Consider the following 17,827-nt stretch of genomic DNA (forward strand, 5'->3'; position numbering starts at 1 on the left):
TATGTACAATATCATTTAAGGTGATTATTGAAAGATATGTAATGATTGCCATTGAAGGCTTTAGATTCATGGTTACCAAAGGTTCAAGGGTTGCCTCTTTACTATCTCTCTAACTTAACTCGCTTATTAAGCTATTATAGACACTGTCTGATGTTTCTTTATTTCTCTCCCTTCGTATTCCTCCTCCTCCAATCTTTATATTTAGGGTGTTTTATTCTGTGCTCTTTTGTGTTTTCTTTAACTGCTTTTGTGAGTAGTTGATTTTATTTTTTTCCTTTAGTTAGTATTTGGTTGGTCTGCTTTCTTTGCTGTGATTTTATTTTCTCTGGTGACATCTATGTAGCATTAGGAGTGCTCCCATCTAAAGCAGTCCCTCTAAAATACCCTGTAGAGGTGGTTTGTGGGAGCCAAATTCCCTCAACTTTTGCTTGTCTAGGAATTGTTTAATCCTTCCTTCATATTTAAATGATAATTATGCTGGATACAGTATCTTTGTTCAGGGCCCTTCTGTTTCATTGCATTAAATATATCATGCCATTCTCTTCTGGCCTGTAAGGTTTCTGTTGAGAAGTCTGATGATAGCCTGATGGGTTTTCCTTTGTAGGTGACCTTTTCCCTCTTTCTAGGTGCCTTTAATACTCTGTCCTTGTCCATGATCTTTGCCATTTTAATTATTATGTGTCGTGGTGTTGTCCTTCTTGGGTCCCTTCTGTTTGGAGTTCTGTTTGCTTCCGTGGTCTGAGTGACTATTTCCTCCTCCCAGTTTGGGGAAGTTTTCAGTAATTATTTCTTCAAATACTTTTTCTATCCCTTTTCTCTCTCTTCTTCTTGTACCCCTATATTGCGGATATTGTTCCTTTTGGACTGGTCACGCAGTTCTCTTAATATTCTATCCCTTTTCTCTCTCTTCTTCTTGTACCCCTATATTGCGGATATTGTTCCTTTTGGACTGGTCACGCAGTTCTCTTAATAGTGTTCATATGTCTTTTTAAATCGGGTATCTTGTTTTCTTAGAGTAAATTCCCAGGAGTGGAATTCTTGGGTCAAGTGGTATTTCTATTTTCAGTTTTTTGAGGAACCTCCATACTGCTTTCCACAATGGTTGAACTAATTTATAGTCCCACCAGCAGTGTAGGAGGGTTCCCCTTTCTGCACATCCTCACCAGCATTTGTTGTTTCTCGTCTTGTCTATGTTGGCCATCCGAATTGGTGTGAGATTATAGCTCATTGTGGTTTTCATTTGCATTTCCCTGATAATCAACAATGTGGAGCATCTTTTCATGTGTCTGTTGTCCATCTGAATTTCGTCTTTGGAGAAGTGTCTGTTCGTATCTTTTGCCCATTATTTAACAGGGTTATTTCCGTGAGTTCTTTATATATTTTGGGTGTTAACCCCTTGTTGGATATATCATTTACAAATATATTCTCCCATACTGTAGGATGCCTTTTGTACTGCTGATGGTGTCCTTTGCTGTACAGAACCTTTTTAGCATGGTTGTAGTCCCATTTGTTTGTTTTTTATTTTGTTTGCCTTGCCCAAGGAGGTTCGTTCAGGAAAAACTTGCCCATGTTTATATTTAAGAGATTTTTGCCCATGTTTTTCTCTTAGAGTGTTATGGTTTCATGACATATATTCAGGTCTTTCATCCATTATAAGTTTAACTTTTGTGCATGCAGTTCGGCAGTAACCAGTTTTATTCTCTTGCATGTAGCCGTGCAGTCTTGCCAACACCAGTTGTTGAAGAGGTTGTCATTTCCCCATTGTATGTCCATGGCTCCTTTATCATATATCAATTGACCATATATGCTTGGGTTTATATCTGGGCTCTCTAGTCTGTTCTGTTGGTTTGTGGGTCTGTTCTTGGGCCAGTACCAAATTGTCTTGATTACTGTGGCTTTGTAGTGGGGCTTGAAGTTGGGGAGCACAATCCCTCCAGCTTTATTCTTCCTTCTCAGGATTGCTTTGTCTATTTGGTGTCTTTTGTGATTCTATTTTAATTTTAGAACTATTTTTTCTACTTCAGTGAAGAATGCTGTTGGTGTTTACATAGGGATTGCATTGAATCTGTAGATTGCTTTAGGCGGAATGGACATTTTGACAGTATTCTTCCTGTCCATGAGCACAGGATGTATTTCCAGTTATTGGTGTCATCTTTAATTTCTCCCATGAGTGTCTTGTAGTTTTCAGGGTAGAGGTCTTTCAACAAAGTTTTCAATTTTAATGAAGTTTAGTTTATCTGTATTTTTCATTCTTTGCTTATGCTTTTGATTTTATATCTAAGAAAATCATTGCTAAATGCAGTGTCACAACTATTTACCCCTTTTTGCTAAAATATGTTTGGCCAAATCCATTTTGATCCATTTTGAGTTTATTGTTTTTTTTTATGTGGCATGAGGTCGGGATCCAACTTCATTCTTTTGCATGTGGATATCCATTTGTCCTAGTGAAGACTATTTTCCCGAATGACTATAAATAAGGGTTCATCTGGATTCTCTATTACATTCCAACTTGTCTATGCTTATACCACACTGGTTTTGAAAAAAGCCTATTTTTAATCATTTTTTTTTGGTATAATTAATTTACAATTACATGAAGGACATTGTGTTTACTAGGCTTCCCCCTTCACCAAGTCCCCCCCCCACATACCTGTTCACAGTTACTGTCCATCTGGGTAGTAAGATGCTGTAAAATCACTAGTTGTCTTCTCTGTATTGCACAGCCCTCCCTGTGCTCCCCCCCCCCACTATACATGCTAATCGTAATGCCCCCTTTCTTTTTCCCCGCCCTTATCCCTCCCTTCCCACCCATCCTCCCCAGTCCCTTTCCCTTTGGTAACTGTTAGTCCCTTCTTGGGTTCTGTGATTCTGCTGCTGTTTTGTTCCTTCAGTTTTTCTTTGTTCTTATACTCCACATATGAGTGAAAGCATTTGGTACTTGTCTTTCCACGCCTGGCTTATTTCACTGAGCATAATACCCTCTAGCTCCATCCATGTAATCATTTTTTAAAAATAAAAGATTTATTCAGTGAATTAATGGGTGCAAAATGTATGGCAGAATATATTATCTTTTTTAACTGAAGTGTTAATGAAACATGGCATATATAGAAAAGAATGCACAAATGATATGTCTACAGCTTGATGAATTTTCATAGCTTATTCCTTTGTAACCAGCATAGAGATAAAAACAAAGCAAAAAAAACAAAAAAAAATCGTTATCACAGAAAGAATAGCATGATGTTTTTTAAAGTTATTTTTCCCTTCAAAATAGTAATGTAAAAAATAGTCAGAATCTTATATGTTGTATCATGTTCAAAATTATTAAAGGTAAGTACAAATGTCTTGTTCCCATCCAGCAATCCTGACTCTTCACACTGAACAGGAGTCTGTTTTTACAGGTGTCAGTGTCATTCAAGGATGTGACTGTAGCGTTCAGCAGAGAGGAGTGGCAACAATTGGACTGTGCTCAGAAAAGCCTCTACAGGGATGTAATGGTGGAAAACTATTTTAACTTGATCTCAGTGGGTAAGCAGAGCTCTGCTGAAGATAAGGCTGTACCTGTTTGAGTGTATTTTCTTTCTCAATGGAATTTCTAAAATCTGTGGTATTTGTAGGGTATGTGGCAGTTCCAAATAAAGACTGCAGGGCATCTGACTTTAGCCTGTGTTCTTAATAATCTCTTTAGAGTATTATGAATATACCTCTCTTTCCTGTGAACTTTTCTGAAAAGTAAATGGAACACTTTATTGTATAGCCTCTGAAATTGAGTCTTCTATTATTTGCTGCTAATAGGTTGTCAAGTTCCCAAACCAGAAGTCATTTTCAATGTGGAGAAAGGAGAAGACCCATGCATGTTGGTTGGTGAAATATCAAGGCCAAGCTGGCTAGGTGAGTAGGGAACTAAGAGCATGGGAGACAGTGTGCTTGAACTCTGCCATAATGGCAGCTCTGAAATTCTGCTGACAGTGTTTTCTGTAACATTCTAAACTTTTGGGACTGTGTGGATAAGAGTTGATTTTGGCCCCTTGGAAGTTTTTGTGCCACCCCCACTTTCAGAGGGAATGTATTAAAATAGCTAGGATCATATTTTTTTGGTTTTTCACAATCACATCAAGGTCTTTAATCTTCTCACCCATTCAGATACTCATAGGTGTACCTTTTAAGAAACTTACGGTGGGTCACACACCTGCTGGTTTCTTTTCACTTTCTCTCTTTTCCTTGGTGCTTCAGAACTGTCATCCGAAGGTGGCCTTATCTTATCATCTCCCATACCTCTGCTCCTCCAAATGTTGGCTCTGAGGGTATCATCACTACATTTAGGGGAGAACTTTTTGATGTGTGTGATATTAGTAATTATGCTTCCTGAAATTTTCTTTCTACTTGGCTAGTGTAATGCAATACTGACTTGGTCTTTCTGACTTATTTATTTAGATAAAAATTTACTTATTTTACATAAAACTGATTTATTTTGCAAAAAGTTTTTGTAGCTGGTGTGCAGGAAGTTGAGGTAACTGCAGTTGATAAGGTCACCAATGTGCTTAAGCCTCTCCTCTTTATTTCTTTATACCTTTTAAGCCTCACTCCCCATAGTCAGTGTTTATCCTCCCCAGAGGTGCCTGCTCTAGTACATTTGATACTCTCAAGGATAGGAAGTTTTTCTCTATCCTTGAATCTGCAGAATATTTGTAAGAATTAAGTTGGTATTTTTAATTTATAGGAATGGTGCATGCTATATATCCTACTCCTTTTCTTAATTTTTTCCCTCTTCCACTAGATGGGTTCTTGCTGCAATGTGTTTTTCTAGTTCATTGCTTCTGGTGGATAGCCTTCCATAGTATGGATATGCACCACATTTCACTTCCCCAACTTCCCAGCTACTACACTCAGTACTGCAGTAATTGTTTCATGAACTATTCTTCTGGGAAATGAGAATTTCTTGGGGAAGGATGGTGGGATTGTTTTATCACTGGGTGCGCTAGTGATTTATTTGACTAAGTATGACCACTGTATTTTCTAGTTTGGATGTTTCAGTCTACAAACTCCTGAGTGTACAAGGGTATTAGTTTCTCTACACTGCCAAAAATTCTAATAATTTAGCTAATCTAATGGATTTTAAGTTTTAATTATTGTTTTAATTTGTTTTTCTAATAAAATATTTTGAACATTCATCATGTATCTTGTAATAACTTCTGACTTCATTTTTCTTTACAGTTTTATTGAGATACAATTGACATACACCTCTGTATAAGTTTAAGGTGTACTGCATGGTTTGATTTACTTATATTGTGAAATGATTGTCACCATAGGTTCAGCTAACATCCATCTTATATAGTTACCATAAAAAGAAAAGAAGGAAGGAAGAAAATTTTTCCTTGTGATGGGAACTCAGGATTTACTCCTTTAAGAACTTACATGTCTTGCTACTGTGTTAGCTATAGTTATGTTGGATATTACGTCCCTAGGACTTATTTATCTTACAACTCGAAGTTTGTACTTTTTGATCACCTTCCTCCAATTCCCTCTCCCTCTCCCCTCCACCTCTGATCTCTTTTCTATGAGTTTTTTTTTTTTTGAGATTCCACACATAAGTGAAATCATACAGTATTTGTCTTTTTCTGTCTTATCTCACTTAGCACAATGTCCTCAAGGTCTATATGTGATGTCACAAAAGATAGGATTTCCTTGTTTGTTTGTTGGTTGGTTGGTTGGTTGAATAATATTCCATTGTGTATACAGACCACAGCTTCTTTATTCATCCGTCAGTGGACACTTAATATTCCATGTCTGGGCTATTGTAAATTATGCTGCTATGAATATGGGGGTCTAGAATTCTTTTTGAGTTAGTGTTTTTATTTCCTTTGGATAAATAGCCAGAATTGGAATTGCTTGGTCGTATGGTAGTTCTAGTTTTAATTTCTGGAGGAAACTCCATTCTGTTTTCCATAGTGGCTGCACCAGTTTACAATATCACCACCTGCACAGGGGTTCCCTTTTCTCTACATGCTCACCAGTGTTTGTTATGTCTTGTCTTTTGGATGATGGTCATTCTAACAGGTGTGAGGTCATACCACATTGTGTTTTAACTTGCATTTCCCTTATGATCAGGGATGTTTAGCAGCTTTTCATGCACACGTGGCCTTTCATATGTCTTCTTTGGAGAAATGTCCATTCAGGTCCTTTGCCCAATTTTTAAGTAGATGGATTTTCTGCTGTTGAGTTGCATCAATTCTTACATATTTTTTGGATATGAACACCTTATCAGTTATATACTGATTTTCTTTCCACTTTGTTTATGGCTTCCTTTGCTATGCAAAAGCTTTTTTAAATTTTGTTATCACTAATCTACAGTTACATGAAGAACATTATGTTTACTAGGCTCCCCCCTTCACCAAGCCCCCTCCACAAACCCCATTACAGTCACTGTCCATCAGTGTAGTAAGATGCTGTAGAATCACTACCTGTCTTCTCTGTGTTGCTGTGCAGAAGCTTTTTAGTTTGATGTTGTCACTTGTTGATTTTTGTTTTTGTTGCCTGTGCTTTAGTGTCACATCTGACTTTATTTTTTATGAAATGAAAGCTTCACCCCTTTCTTTTCCCCTTCTGCCCCACATCTGGGCAAACTGATAAGAAAGGTCAGGTGCTCCCTCCCTTGGCATTGGCAAGAAGTGGTATGGGGAAAATCAGCCTGGCCTTACCCTACAATTGACATAAAAAACCCAGTCAGTCTCTCTTGCTCTCTCAAGTGACTTTGGACCTGCTTGGGAGCTTTCTCTGTGAAGACTCATTATCGAGCAATGAAACTTTCATATCTTCTTGGCATGCATTGCATCACCACTTTTGATGTCTGAACCAAATCTAGGGTTGTGTGTGTCAGCCTGGAACTATCTGTGTGTCTCAGGTTGAATCATGTGTCTCAATTCCAGCATAAGCTGTCACTGATACCTGGCTCAGGGGAATGGGTCTTTTCCCTGCTACTGTTGGTTGTGTGTCTCAAGCAGGCATTGGCCCCTGTTTCTAAGCCCTCAGGGAACTGCTGATACCTTGTGCATGTAAGGGCCCATCAGGGAGGAATATGTGGGGGAAGAGTGGGTACAGTGCCATATGTTAGGAACGGATGGCTCACCTTCCAAAATGTCATATTCTGTTAATTGTTTTTTGCCTTTCCCTGTGACTCATCCTCTCAGACCATTCTTCCTGCTCTTTCTACTAATTATTCTCTTGTAGAAAATATCATTTAGATGCTTTTGTCCTCTAAATCACCTTTAGGTGATATCACCTAAAACCATGTCTATATTTCCTCCTGCCTCGATTTTTCTAACCCTATTTAGATGTGTTGATTCCCCCCGAGTTTTTTAAATGCTTATCTTAGATGCTGCTCATAGATTTCGTTGCTTAAAGCATTGTTTATCCTGTCATAGCTATTATATATAGAGCAAAACTCAAGTTACTACTATTATCCAACCTATGACAAATCTTCTCTCAGTTGGCTGGTAAGCTAAAGGAAAAACATTCCTCATATTTGCAATTCACATTTGTCTCCGTTTAATTTACGTAATTGTGTTTACTTCATTTTAATGTTTTGCTCCTTTTTTTTTTTGGTTGTTGTTTCTTTAGAGAATATGTAGCAAAATTAAATTCTTGAATTTGTGTACTATGCAGAGGATGTTATTTTTCTCTATTTCAGAGAGCTTTAAAATTTTTTCTGCTAGGAGCAATTCAAAGGACGAATAATTGTTGCTGGAAAGGGAATATGATTGCATGAAATGTTTTAAATTTCAGCCTTTGTGCATTAAGCATTTGTTATGGCACATGTCTGTGTCAGTTAAGTATGATCATGAGTGGCTCAGAATATCTGGTGTTTGTTGCTGTCTTTTTTTAAAATTAAAGCAAAGAGCCTCCCTAGAGTTGCGCTGAGTTTGAGGTTAGTGTTCTGGGCATAGAATCCTACATGATGCATGATGAACAGTGAATTTTAACTAGAAACAGAGGACTAGAAAGAAAGCAGAATGGAGAAAAGGACAATATATGTTTGGAATCAGTAATAAAATATACTTCAGTAACTTGGAAAGATAACTTACCTATACACACTTCGTTGGCCTGAATTATGACCCTTTTCTTATTGAATGAGTAGTTGAATAAGTTGTGACAGAGAAATTATACACAACTAAACTTACTAAAGGTGCAGATTTTTACATTGAACATTGTTGGTGGTAATGTAATTGTTGTCAGACATAATAATGTGTTTGCAGACTACAGAAAGTGAAAGGTTTCAAAAGGTCAAACTCCATGTTTAGGAATCCAGTATTAGATGCCCTCAGGATTAATGAAAGCCATTAATGTGAATAACAATGTAATAGGGTGAGAGACAGAATAAAATGGATATAGGGTTAGACTGTGTCAGTATTAAAGAATTCTAGTAGAATAAGTTAGTAATATTTTTCGTTAACATAAATATTTACTGAGGATCTACCATGTCTTATAGGCTACTCTGGAATTTGGAATATTAGTGATTCTTATTCTGAGCAAGAATGGTATTAGTAGTAGAATAAAGCCAAACTCCTGTCACTGAGAGACCCCAAGAAGCAGTCTTAGGGAACATAAACACTGACCCATCACATGATAGTTCCAAAGTGAGCAGTTCAGGTATGCTAGGAAACTCTGCTTCTGATGGCCTTTCAGAGACAAAGTTTCTAGAAAATAATTGTGCACCATCCCCTAGAGCAGGGATTGTAAACATTCTCTGTAAAAGCGCAGAAGTGAATATTTTAGACTTTGTGAACCACACGATTGCTGTCATAACTACTCAGTTTTGCTGTTGTAGCCCCAAAGCATCTATAGACAATACATCAATGAAGAGATGTGACTGTGTTCCAATAAGAACTTCATGGGCACAGAAATTTGAATTTCATATAACTTTCAGATGTCATGAAGTATTTCTTCCTTTGATTTTTTTGAACCATTCAAAATGTAAAATCCAATCTAAGCTTTTGTGTACAGCCTTAGATTTAGTTTCCTGACCTCTGCATAGGGTGTTGCCAGCTGCATGGAGCTGTGCTGCTGCAGGTATAGAATAAAATCAGCAGGAAGAGAAGAGGATTTGGGTAGACACACCCACTTCCTTGACATTGGCCTTTTCAAAACAAACGTGATTTTTACTCACACTTGATTGGTGGGAACTGAATTATGTAGCTTCACCTAATGACAAATGAGACTGGAAAGATCAGTTGTTCTGAGGCAGCCAGGTGCTTGGCACTTAGTACTCTTATATATACATATACAGTTATATTCCATAGACAGGCTCTATCCCATTTCTCTGTGTTCACCCAGAATCTGAACTATTTGTCATTCCTTCTATATTTTGCTAACTGTTCTTTGTGTGTTTTATTTTTCTTTCTCTTTTAGATGGCGATATTCATTTTGAAACTTCACAAAAAGGAATGTCTAAAGAAGTTAAAATCCAGTTTGAGAAAATTAATCTCTTCCCAAGAGATAACCCATATTCCATTTTAGAAGTATTGTGGCAAGATGATGAACAGACAAGGAGATATGAGGAAAACCAGAATAAAAACTTAAGTCATGTTTCCTTCAACAACAGGGAAACACCAGCTGAGAAGTGTGAATATAAGGATATTGGGAAAATAGTTCATGTAAATGCACACCTTATTCCTTCAAGAAAAAGACTCCATAACTATGATTCATTTGGAAAAAGTTTGAAGCCAACTGTAAACTTATGTACATATAATACAAACAAAACAACACAAAATCTTGATAAGATCATTGGATATGGAAATATTTTCACTCATATGAATTTTTATACAGAAATGAATGCTTGTGAATGTGATCAGTGTAAGAAACTTCTTAATCATACACAAGCTCTCATTCAAGATGAGAAACTTCATGCTGAGAAGCACCTCTATTTATTTTCTGACTGTGTAAAATTTTTCACCAAGAAGTCACACCTCTTTGCACATGAGAATATTTATACTGAAGAGAAACAGCATCATGAGTGCAACAAATGTGATATAGTCTTCACTCAGAAATCTCAATTTGCTGTACATCAGAAAGTTTATACAGGAGAGAAACCCTATATATGCACTGAATATAGGAAGGACTTTTCTCTCAAGTCAAACAATGAAAAAACTCATACTGTGGAGAATCACTCTAAATGCAATGAATATGGAAAAGCCTTTAACCAGAAGTCAGATCTGCTCAGATACCAGGAAATTCATACAAAAGAAAAATCCTATGACTACAGTAAATGTGGGGAAAATATCTTTCAGAATGCAAACCTCAGTATATGTAAAAAAATTCATACTGGAGAGAAACACTTTAAATGTATTGAATGTGGAAAAGCCTTTACAAGAAAGTCAACACTAAGTATGCATCATAAAATTCATACAGGAGAAAAACCCTATGAATGTTCTGAGTGTGGGAAAGCCTTTATCCGGAAGTCACATTTTATTACACATGAGAGAATTCATACTGGAGAGAAACCTTATGAGTGCAGTGACTGTGGGAAGTCTTTTATAAAGAAGTCACAACTCCATGTGCATCAGCGAGTTCACACAGGAGAGAATCCCTTTATATGTTCAGAATGTGGGAAGGTCTTCACTCATAAGACGAATCTCATTATACACCAGAAAATTCATACTGGAGAGAGACCCTATATATGTACTGAATGTGGGAAGGCCTTTACTGACAGGTCAAATCTTATTAAACACCAAAAAATTCATACTGGGGAAAAACCCTATAAATGCAGTGACTGTGGAAAATCATTCACCTGGAAGTCACGGCTCAGGATACATCAGAAATGTCATACTGGAGAGAGACATTATGAGTGCAGTGAGTGTGGGAAAGCCTTCATCCAGAAGTCCACACTAAGTATGCACCAGAGAATTCACAGAGGAGAAAAACCCTATGTTTGTACTGAATGTGGGAAGGCCTTCTTTCACAGGTCACATTTCATTACACATGAGAGAATTCATACTGGAGAGAAACCCTATGAATGCAGTGACTGTGGCAAATCCTTCACTAAGAAATCACAGCTGCATGTGCACCAACAAATTCACACAGGAGAAAAACCCTACAGATGTGCTGAGTGTGGGAAGGCTTTCACTGACAGATCCAATCTCTTTACACACCAGAAAATTCATACTGGGGAGAAACCCTATAAATGCAGTGACTGTGGAAAAGCCTTCACTCGGAAGTCAGGCCTCCATATACATCAGCAGTCTCATACTGGAGAAAGACATTATGAGTGCAGTGAATGTGGGAAAGCCTTTGCTAGAAAATCGACTCTTATTATGCATCAGAGAATTCATACAGGAGAGAAACCCTACCTTTGTACTGAATGTGGGAAGTCCTTCATCCAGAAGTCACACTTAAATCGACATCGAAGAATTCATACTGGAGAGAAACCCTATGAATGCAGTGACTGTGGGAAGGCCTTCATTAAGAAATCACAACTCCATGAGCATCATCGAATTCACACTGGAGAGAAGCCATATATATGTGCTGAATGTGGGAAGGCCTTCACCATCAGATCCAATCTTATTAAACACCAGAAAATTCATACTAAACAGAAACCCTATACATGCAGTGACTTTAGAAGAGCCTTAGGCTGGGAACCACAACTCAGTATACATCAGAAGTCTGAATCCGGGGAAGTAGAGTGCCCAATACCACAATCATGGGGTGAGGATACAAAGTGAGGCTACCACATGACTAAGAAGCAGGAGGTAACCAAAGACACCTTTCCTCTATCTAGTCAGAAGTGCAAGTATCTGGGTCACATAGCTGATTGCCAGTTACAAATATGGGGAGACACTTTGGAGAAAGTGTTGGAGCAATGTATAATGGTCATGCCTAGTTACTGGACAGATACTAGGACTGTCAAGCCCCCGCAAATGCAAGGAATGACTTGGTAGTCTGTCTTGTCTCATGTTTTGGATAAGCAGCTTTATAAATTTAGGGCTGTTGAGTTTTTCATGCCCTGGGTAGGAAAAATAGTATTGACCAAAGGAATTTCTTAATAGAGTGCTAAGTGTCATTGTCTAATTATCCTAAAGACACTGATATCAAGGCAAAAGTGTAGAATGCTCAGGTCTATAATGTAGAGAAGCCAGAAATTTTTGTGAAAATTGACATTAAAAGACCAAAAGAAAGGACTCTCCTTTTTTTCCTTTGGGAAGTCACTATTTATTTATAGTACCTACTAGAATGTGGACTTTGGATAAAAAATTTTTAATTTACAATTTGACTTTGAGATTATCAAATTAAAACCCCAGGCTTACTGAATATTCACAGTCATCTTTAGGAAACCAGTGTTACCTCGTTTATTAATTCCTTGCCCCATGGCAAGAGGTAACTTTGACTCGAGATATAAAGTGCTCCCAGCCTGTATCCCAAAAGTGATGAATGATGTAAGCAGTAGCCCCATAAATTACTTTTCACCTTAGAACTGGCCTGAGATCATGGAACACAGGTTACAGATCTGGATATCAGCATTTTGAATTCCTAGCCTTGTCCATGGAAACCTATACTAGTCACTGATTTTTGGAAAAGAAACAAAACATGGCTTTCAAAATCTAAAATTTTTTCTTTCCGATTTTGTTAATACATTCTCTATGTATTCATTACACATTAGGTTACTATAGGAGACAAGTGTCTTGCATTTGAGCTTGGTTTTTGAGAAGAAATAGTTACACATTTGGAAGAATACTCCTATCCCCTCCCAATCTCTACAAATTAATCTTAATTTGTGTTTTCAAATCCTCTATATTGTAGACTTTTTTGTCCTTTATCTGATATACTAAAAGAAGTATGTTATAATCTTCTAATTATAAATTTGTCTCCCCTTTCAACTTACCATTTTTACTTTGTACATTTTGAGTGTTTTTAAATACACTCAATTTTAGAATTCTTACAGTCTTCCTGGTTAATTGAAACTTAGTCATTATGAAATGTCCGTTTTTATCTCTAGTGGTGCTTCTTGCCTTAATATTTACTAAGTCAGATATTAACACAATATGCAATTTTCACTTATTAAAGGATGGTATAATTTAGTACTCACACCACTTTTTTGACAAGGTGAGGAATTAGAGCACTAACTCCATTTCATCCCTTCTTGGCTTATATGGTATTGATGTTAGGCATTTGAATACTATATATGTTTATGCAGCCATTGTTTCAATCAGTCACTCAATCCACGTATATACTCTTTCATTACTTTTTTTTTATTACTTCTTGTCCTTTAAATTTCCCTGTAGAATCATTTTCCTTCTTACTTAAGAACAAATATTAGTGTTTCTTCTAGTGTGTTTGCTAGTGAAAAATGCCCTTTTTGTTTGTTAGAAGTGTCCTATTTTGCCTTCATTTTTGAAGAAACTTTTACAGAATGCAGAATTCCAAGTTGGCAGTTACTTTCTATTAGCATTTTGGAGATATTTTATTATGGTGTGTCTTTGCTTGTTTTGTTGAAAAGTAAGCTTTCAATCTTTATATAGTGTTTTTTCCCCCCATCTTTTCCCTTGAAATTCATGTCTTTGTCTTAGGCTATCAACAGTTGCACAATGATATGCAGTGATCTTCAATGGATGGATTTATCCTGCTTGGGGTTTGCAGGGTTTTTTAATCTGCAGCTTATTGGAGGGTTTTTGTTGTTGCATATTTGGAAAATTTCTAGCTATTATTTATTCAAAGTGTGCATCTACCTTCCTCTGCTTTGTCTAGAGATACTCCCATTATCTGTATCCTCTGTTCACCTTTTTCTATACATCACTGTTTCTCTTGGGTTTTGGTGCTATGTTTTCTCATATACCTGGTGATTTTAAATCAACCAGTAGACACTACATATTAAAAATTGTAGAGTGATAATTAGATGGTCTGGATTATATCATCTTCCAGAGAGGATCTGCCTTTGCTTCTAACAGGTGAGTAGGTGAGGAACACTGGAAATTGATAGCATTCATCTAGTTATGTATTAAGATTATTTGAAACTAGTCTTCAGTCCCTGTGAAGGCTCATCTTTTTTTATTTCCCCCCAGTCTTATTAAGACTTAGGACTTGGGAGACTTATCTGGTCCCTCAGACTTGGAAGGACCTTTTTTCTAGTATTTGTCCCTTTATAAAGGCCCATAAATTTACAAAAAAACTCAAACTTTCTTGCCCAATTTTGTTTTAAGAATGAATTAGGAAACACCTCTTTTTAATAAACATTTCCAAATTCAAGAAGCTATGTCTTATCTCTTATTCCTACATTTTCTCTCGGTAACTGTCCAGTGTTATCACAAAATTTAATGCATTTAATATGTTCTTTCACCTTTTTCAGTTCTTAAAGGAAGTACTGGTCCATATAGTTTTCAATTTGCTGAAATAACGGTTTCTATTTAAGAAGTGTGGAGTCCAGAAATGTTTTTTAAATCACCAAAACTTTTCAAATTAAAAATGAAAATGCTCTGATTTGTGATAATTATTTTATTCCCAGTTTTTGTTGCTAAAGGTGAAGGCATTCATTCTTTAAAGTTAAAGACTTTAGAAACTTTGATACATGATAGAAAATCCCTTCTGGTCAAATTTTATGATAGTAACTGCCAAATTTTAACAAAAGGAGGTGATTGACTAAGAGCCTCTCAGATTTCTTTAATAGGGTTTTTTCCTTTGGATAATTAACATAAAATGAGGTTAATGAAGACTGGTCTAAGAGCCCAGGGGTTGAACATAAGAATTTCAGAGATTAATAGGATTACTGAGAGTGATTTTCAGGGACACTTTAAAAAAATAAAATTCTACCAAGCCAAAATAAAAGATAAAAAAGGCAAAAGAGACACTTTACCTTTTGTTAGCACAGTATTAATCTGTAGTAGAAAGAAAAACGTTCTTTCGTGGGCTTCCATTATCTATGTCAAGGGACACTTGGCAGTCGATCAGGGAGCTGACGGTGGACAGTCATGAGCGGGATGGGGGCTGGATCTCAGGGTGGGGCTCCAAGGTGGGGGTGCACGGAGGGCGTGCAGGCTGCGGACTTCACCGAGAATCACTGTGAATCAGACATACCCTTTCATGCCAGTGCTGATAACAGTTCATTTGTATTTACAGCAAAACTATTTAAAAAGTTCTACAATCTAATAAAAAATGAACTTTTAATTTTTCAGAAAGGAATTTCATTCTGTAAATTCAGCAAATGTAAGAAAACGTACACTCAAAGCAGTGTTTAATTATACATCAGATAATTCATAGGGGAGAGTAGTATTTTTGTCTTACTAAATGCAGGTAGGGCTTCATTCACAAATCATACACTTTATTACATAGCATATATGCTGGAGAGAGACCTTATGAATACTATCACTGTAGAAAATCATCCACTGAGAAGTCAGCAGATTCACGCATGAGAGAAATAACAGGTCAAATATCATTATGCACCAGAAATTCATTTTGGAGAGAAAAATCTAAAAAAGGGGACTGGAATCAAACCCTTTACCTGGGAGTTATCAGAAAATTTCTGCTGAGACAAAAAAGTCTCACATAAGTGAACCAATTATAAATTACTTGTACTACAGAAAAGCCTGTGATTATTGTATATGCATATTATATGTCAAAACCACCTTACTGGACATCATAAGTGAGAAGAATAGGTATTCTAAGAATACATCATTTTCTTAAAATGCCATAAAATTCATATGGGAGGAAACTAGTTTGGTACAGCAGAAGTCCTATAGAAGCAAATTCCACAAGAAATAGAAGCAAATCCATAAATGATTCATTGTATTTATTGGTTATAATTTCATACATTTGTCTCTAGAACCAATGATGACAAATAGCCCAACAATTCCTTTAATTGAAAATTTTTTCACACACGTGTGTGCACACATTAAACTACATAAGTGTGACTTCTGGAATATATTTTATCTCTTGCATTTTGTATTTTCTCCACTCATAGTAACTCCAGCCACACCAACAGGCTGTCAGCAGATAAGCAATGCTAGTCAGCTTCATACTGTTTCTTTCAGTCACATACACGTTAATACATTATCTGTGTACACATGTGTTTTCATTGTCAGTGGGATTGTATACATGTTTTTGCATCTTTTGTACTCAACAACTTTACTAGCTGAAAAGTGTCTATGATGTGGACATGCTGTAAGTTGTTCAACCACCTTGCTACTGTTAATTCACATTTTTGTCTATAGGAAAAGTGGTCTGATAGCCACCCCCAAGAGGTGGCACAGATAATGGCTTAGTGGGAAGGCATAATCAAGCCCTTACCTACTGGGGCTTTTTTTTCTTCTTTGTAACATACTTCGAGCAGTGAGATGAGTAGATTGAATTGTCCTCTTTTAATAGAAATTATCCAGATTTATTTGGAGTAAGATGGTAGCGTTTCATATTTCCAGTGTTAGCATATAAATGTACCCCTTCTCTACTCAGTAACTGTTTTTATGTTTTATGATTTCAAAGTGATCACTAATTTTATTAATTTGCATAATATACTTCTTTACATTTAACTTGATATTCTTTAAGTTGCCTTCATACGCCACTTATATTTATCTTTTTGGATTGTCTTGTCAATTTGTATGTACCAGGTTTTTATATGTTAAAGATAATAACTCCTTTAAAAAGGGCTGTTTGTCTCAACTTTGTATGTATTTCTCCATTCACATAATTTTTACATGTTTATGTCTGTCCATTTTTTTACATTTTCCAAACTAGTCTTAGTTAAGCTTCACATAATATGGGTTTTAAAAAATATGTATTTTTTAAATGAATATTTTGTATGTTTTGGGAAAGTCATTTAATTTTGTTTGGACGGGGTGAGCCACTTTCACAGTTACAGATCATGTTGGTTTGCTGAGCAATTCCAATACTCCACCCCTACTAATTTCACTAGAATCTTTTGAAAATGGCAGTGGCCAGATGCTCCGACTCAGGCCTGAAGAAGCCAAACACTGGGAAATGTGTCCTGGGAAAACTTTTTTAAGAAAAGGGACAGATTTAGCTACTGGGAAATGTCCATCAAGAGTGGGTAAGCAAAATGTGGCATACCCATAAATGAATGCTACAACACTTTTCAGCAATAAAAAAGAATAGACTGCTGGTGTATGTGACAACAGATTAATTTTAATATCATTTTGAGTAAAACACCAGATATAAAAGAAAGAGTTATCTACTGAATGATTGCATTTATATGAAATTCTAGAAATGCAAATAAATTGTGAAGTGAAAAAATCAGATAAATGGTTGCCTGGGACTAGAGGTTGAGGAAAAGATGGCAAACAAAAGGATAGCATTCTTTTGGTATGATGATCTGTATTTTTGTTGTGTTAGTGGTTTCACAGATGTACAAACTCAAAATGAATTGAACCCTAAATAGATGCAATTTATTGTATGTAAGTTACATGAATAAAGTTGATTTGTAAAGATAACACGAAAGGATTCCTATCTGATTTCATTCTGTTTACAGACCAGGTAATTTTATTAGTTAAAATTATTTAAATTAATTAAAATTATTCCAAGTCCTGAAGATAGTGTTTCCCAATATGTTTTATTTCTTTTCATCGCTCCATCGCAATTTGAAAAATTACCTTCACCATATGACCATCATAATAAATACAATACAAAAATGAGGAATTATTGACTCATGTCACTTAGATGACCACAGATGCAAAAATCCTAAGTAACATTTTAGCTCATAGTGTCTTGGCAGTATAAAAAATGAAAATTAGTAATGATTTTAATAAGATTGAGAAGTGATGGAATATCAAGGAATAGGATAATTAAAAGAAAAGCAATATATCGGTATTTGTTGAAAAGGGATCATCAGTTCAACATTCTT

At 36.2% G+C, this 17,827-nt stretch overlaps 1 protein-coding gene across 3 annotated transcripts in view; it reads left to right on the forward strand.

Moving 5' to 3' along the window:
• Window positions 1–17,424, forward strand: part of ZNF484 (zinc finger protein 484) — a 55,389-nt gene extending 37,965 nt beyond the window's left edge. For 2 of the 3 annotated variants that reach the window (XM_073228880.1, XM_073228881.1), the window contains exons 3-5: window positions 3,396–3,522; window positions 3,790–3,885; window positions 9,400–17,424. In XM_073228880.1, the coding sequence (XP_073084981.1) occupies window positions 3,396–3,522; window positions 3,790–3,885; window positions 9,400–11,708 (2,532 nt within the window). In that variant the 3' untranslated portion in view covers window positions 11,709–17,424. The remainder of the gene's footprint in view (window positions 1–3,395; window positions 3,523–3,789; window positions 3,886–9,399) is intronic. The other variant, XM_073228882.1, reaches the window with a different exon arrangement.
• Window positions 17,425–17,827: the final 403 nt, after the last annotated feature.

This window comes from Manis javanica, chromosome 2, assembly GCF_040802235.1.
Source record: "Manis javanica isolate MJ-LG chromosome 2, MJ_LKY, whole genome shotgun sequence".
NCBI classification, from domain to species: Eukaryota; Metazoa; Chordata; class Mammalia; order Pholidota; family Manidae; genus Manis; species Manis javanica.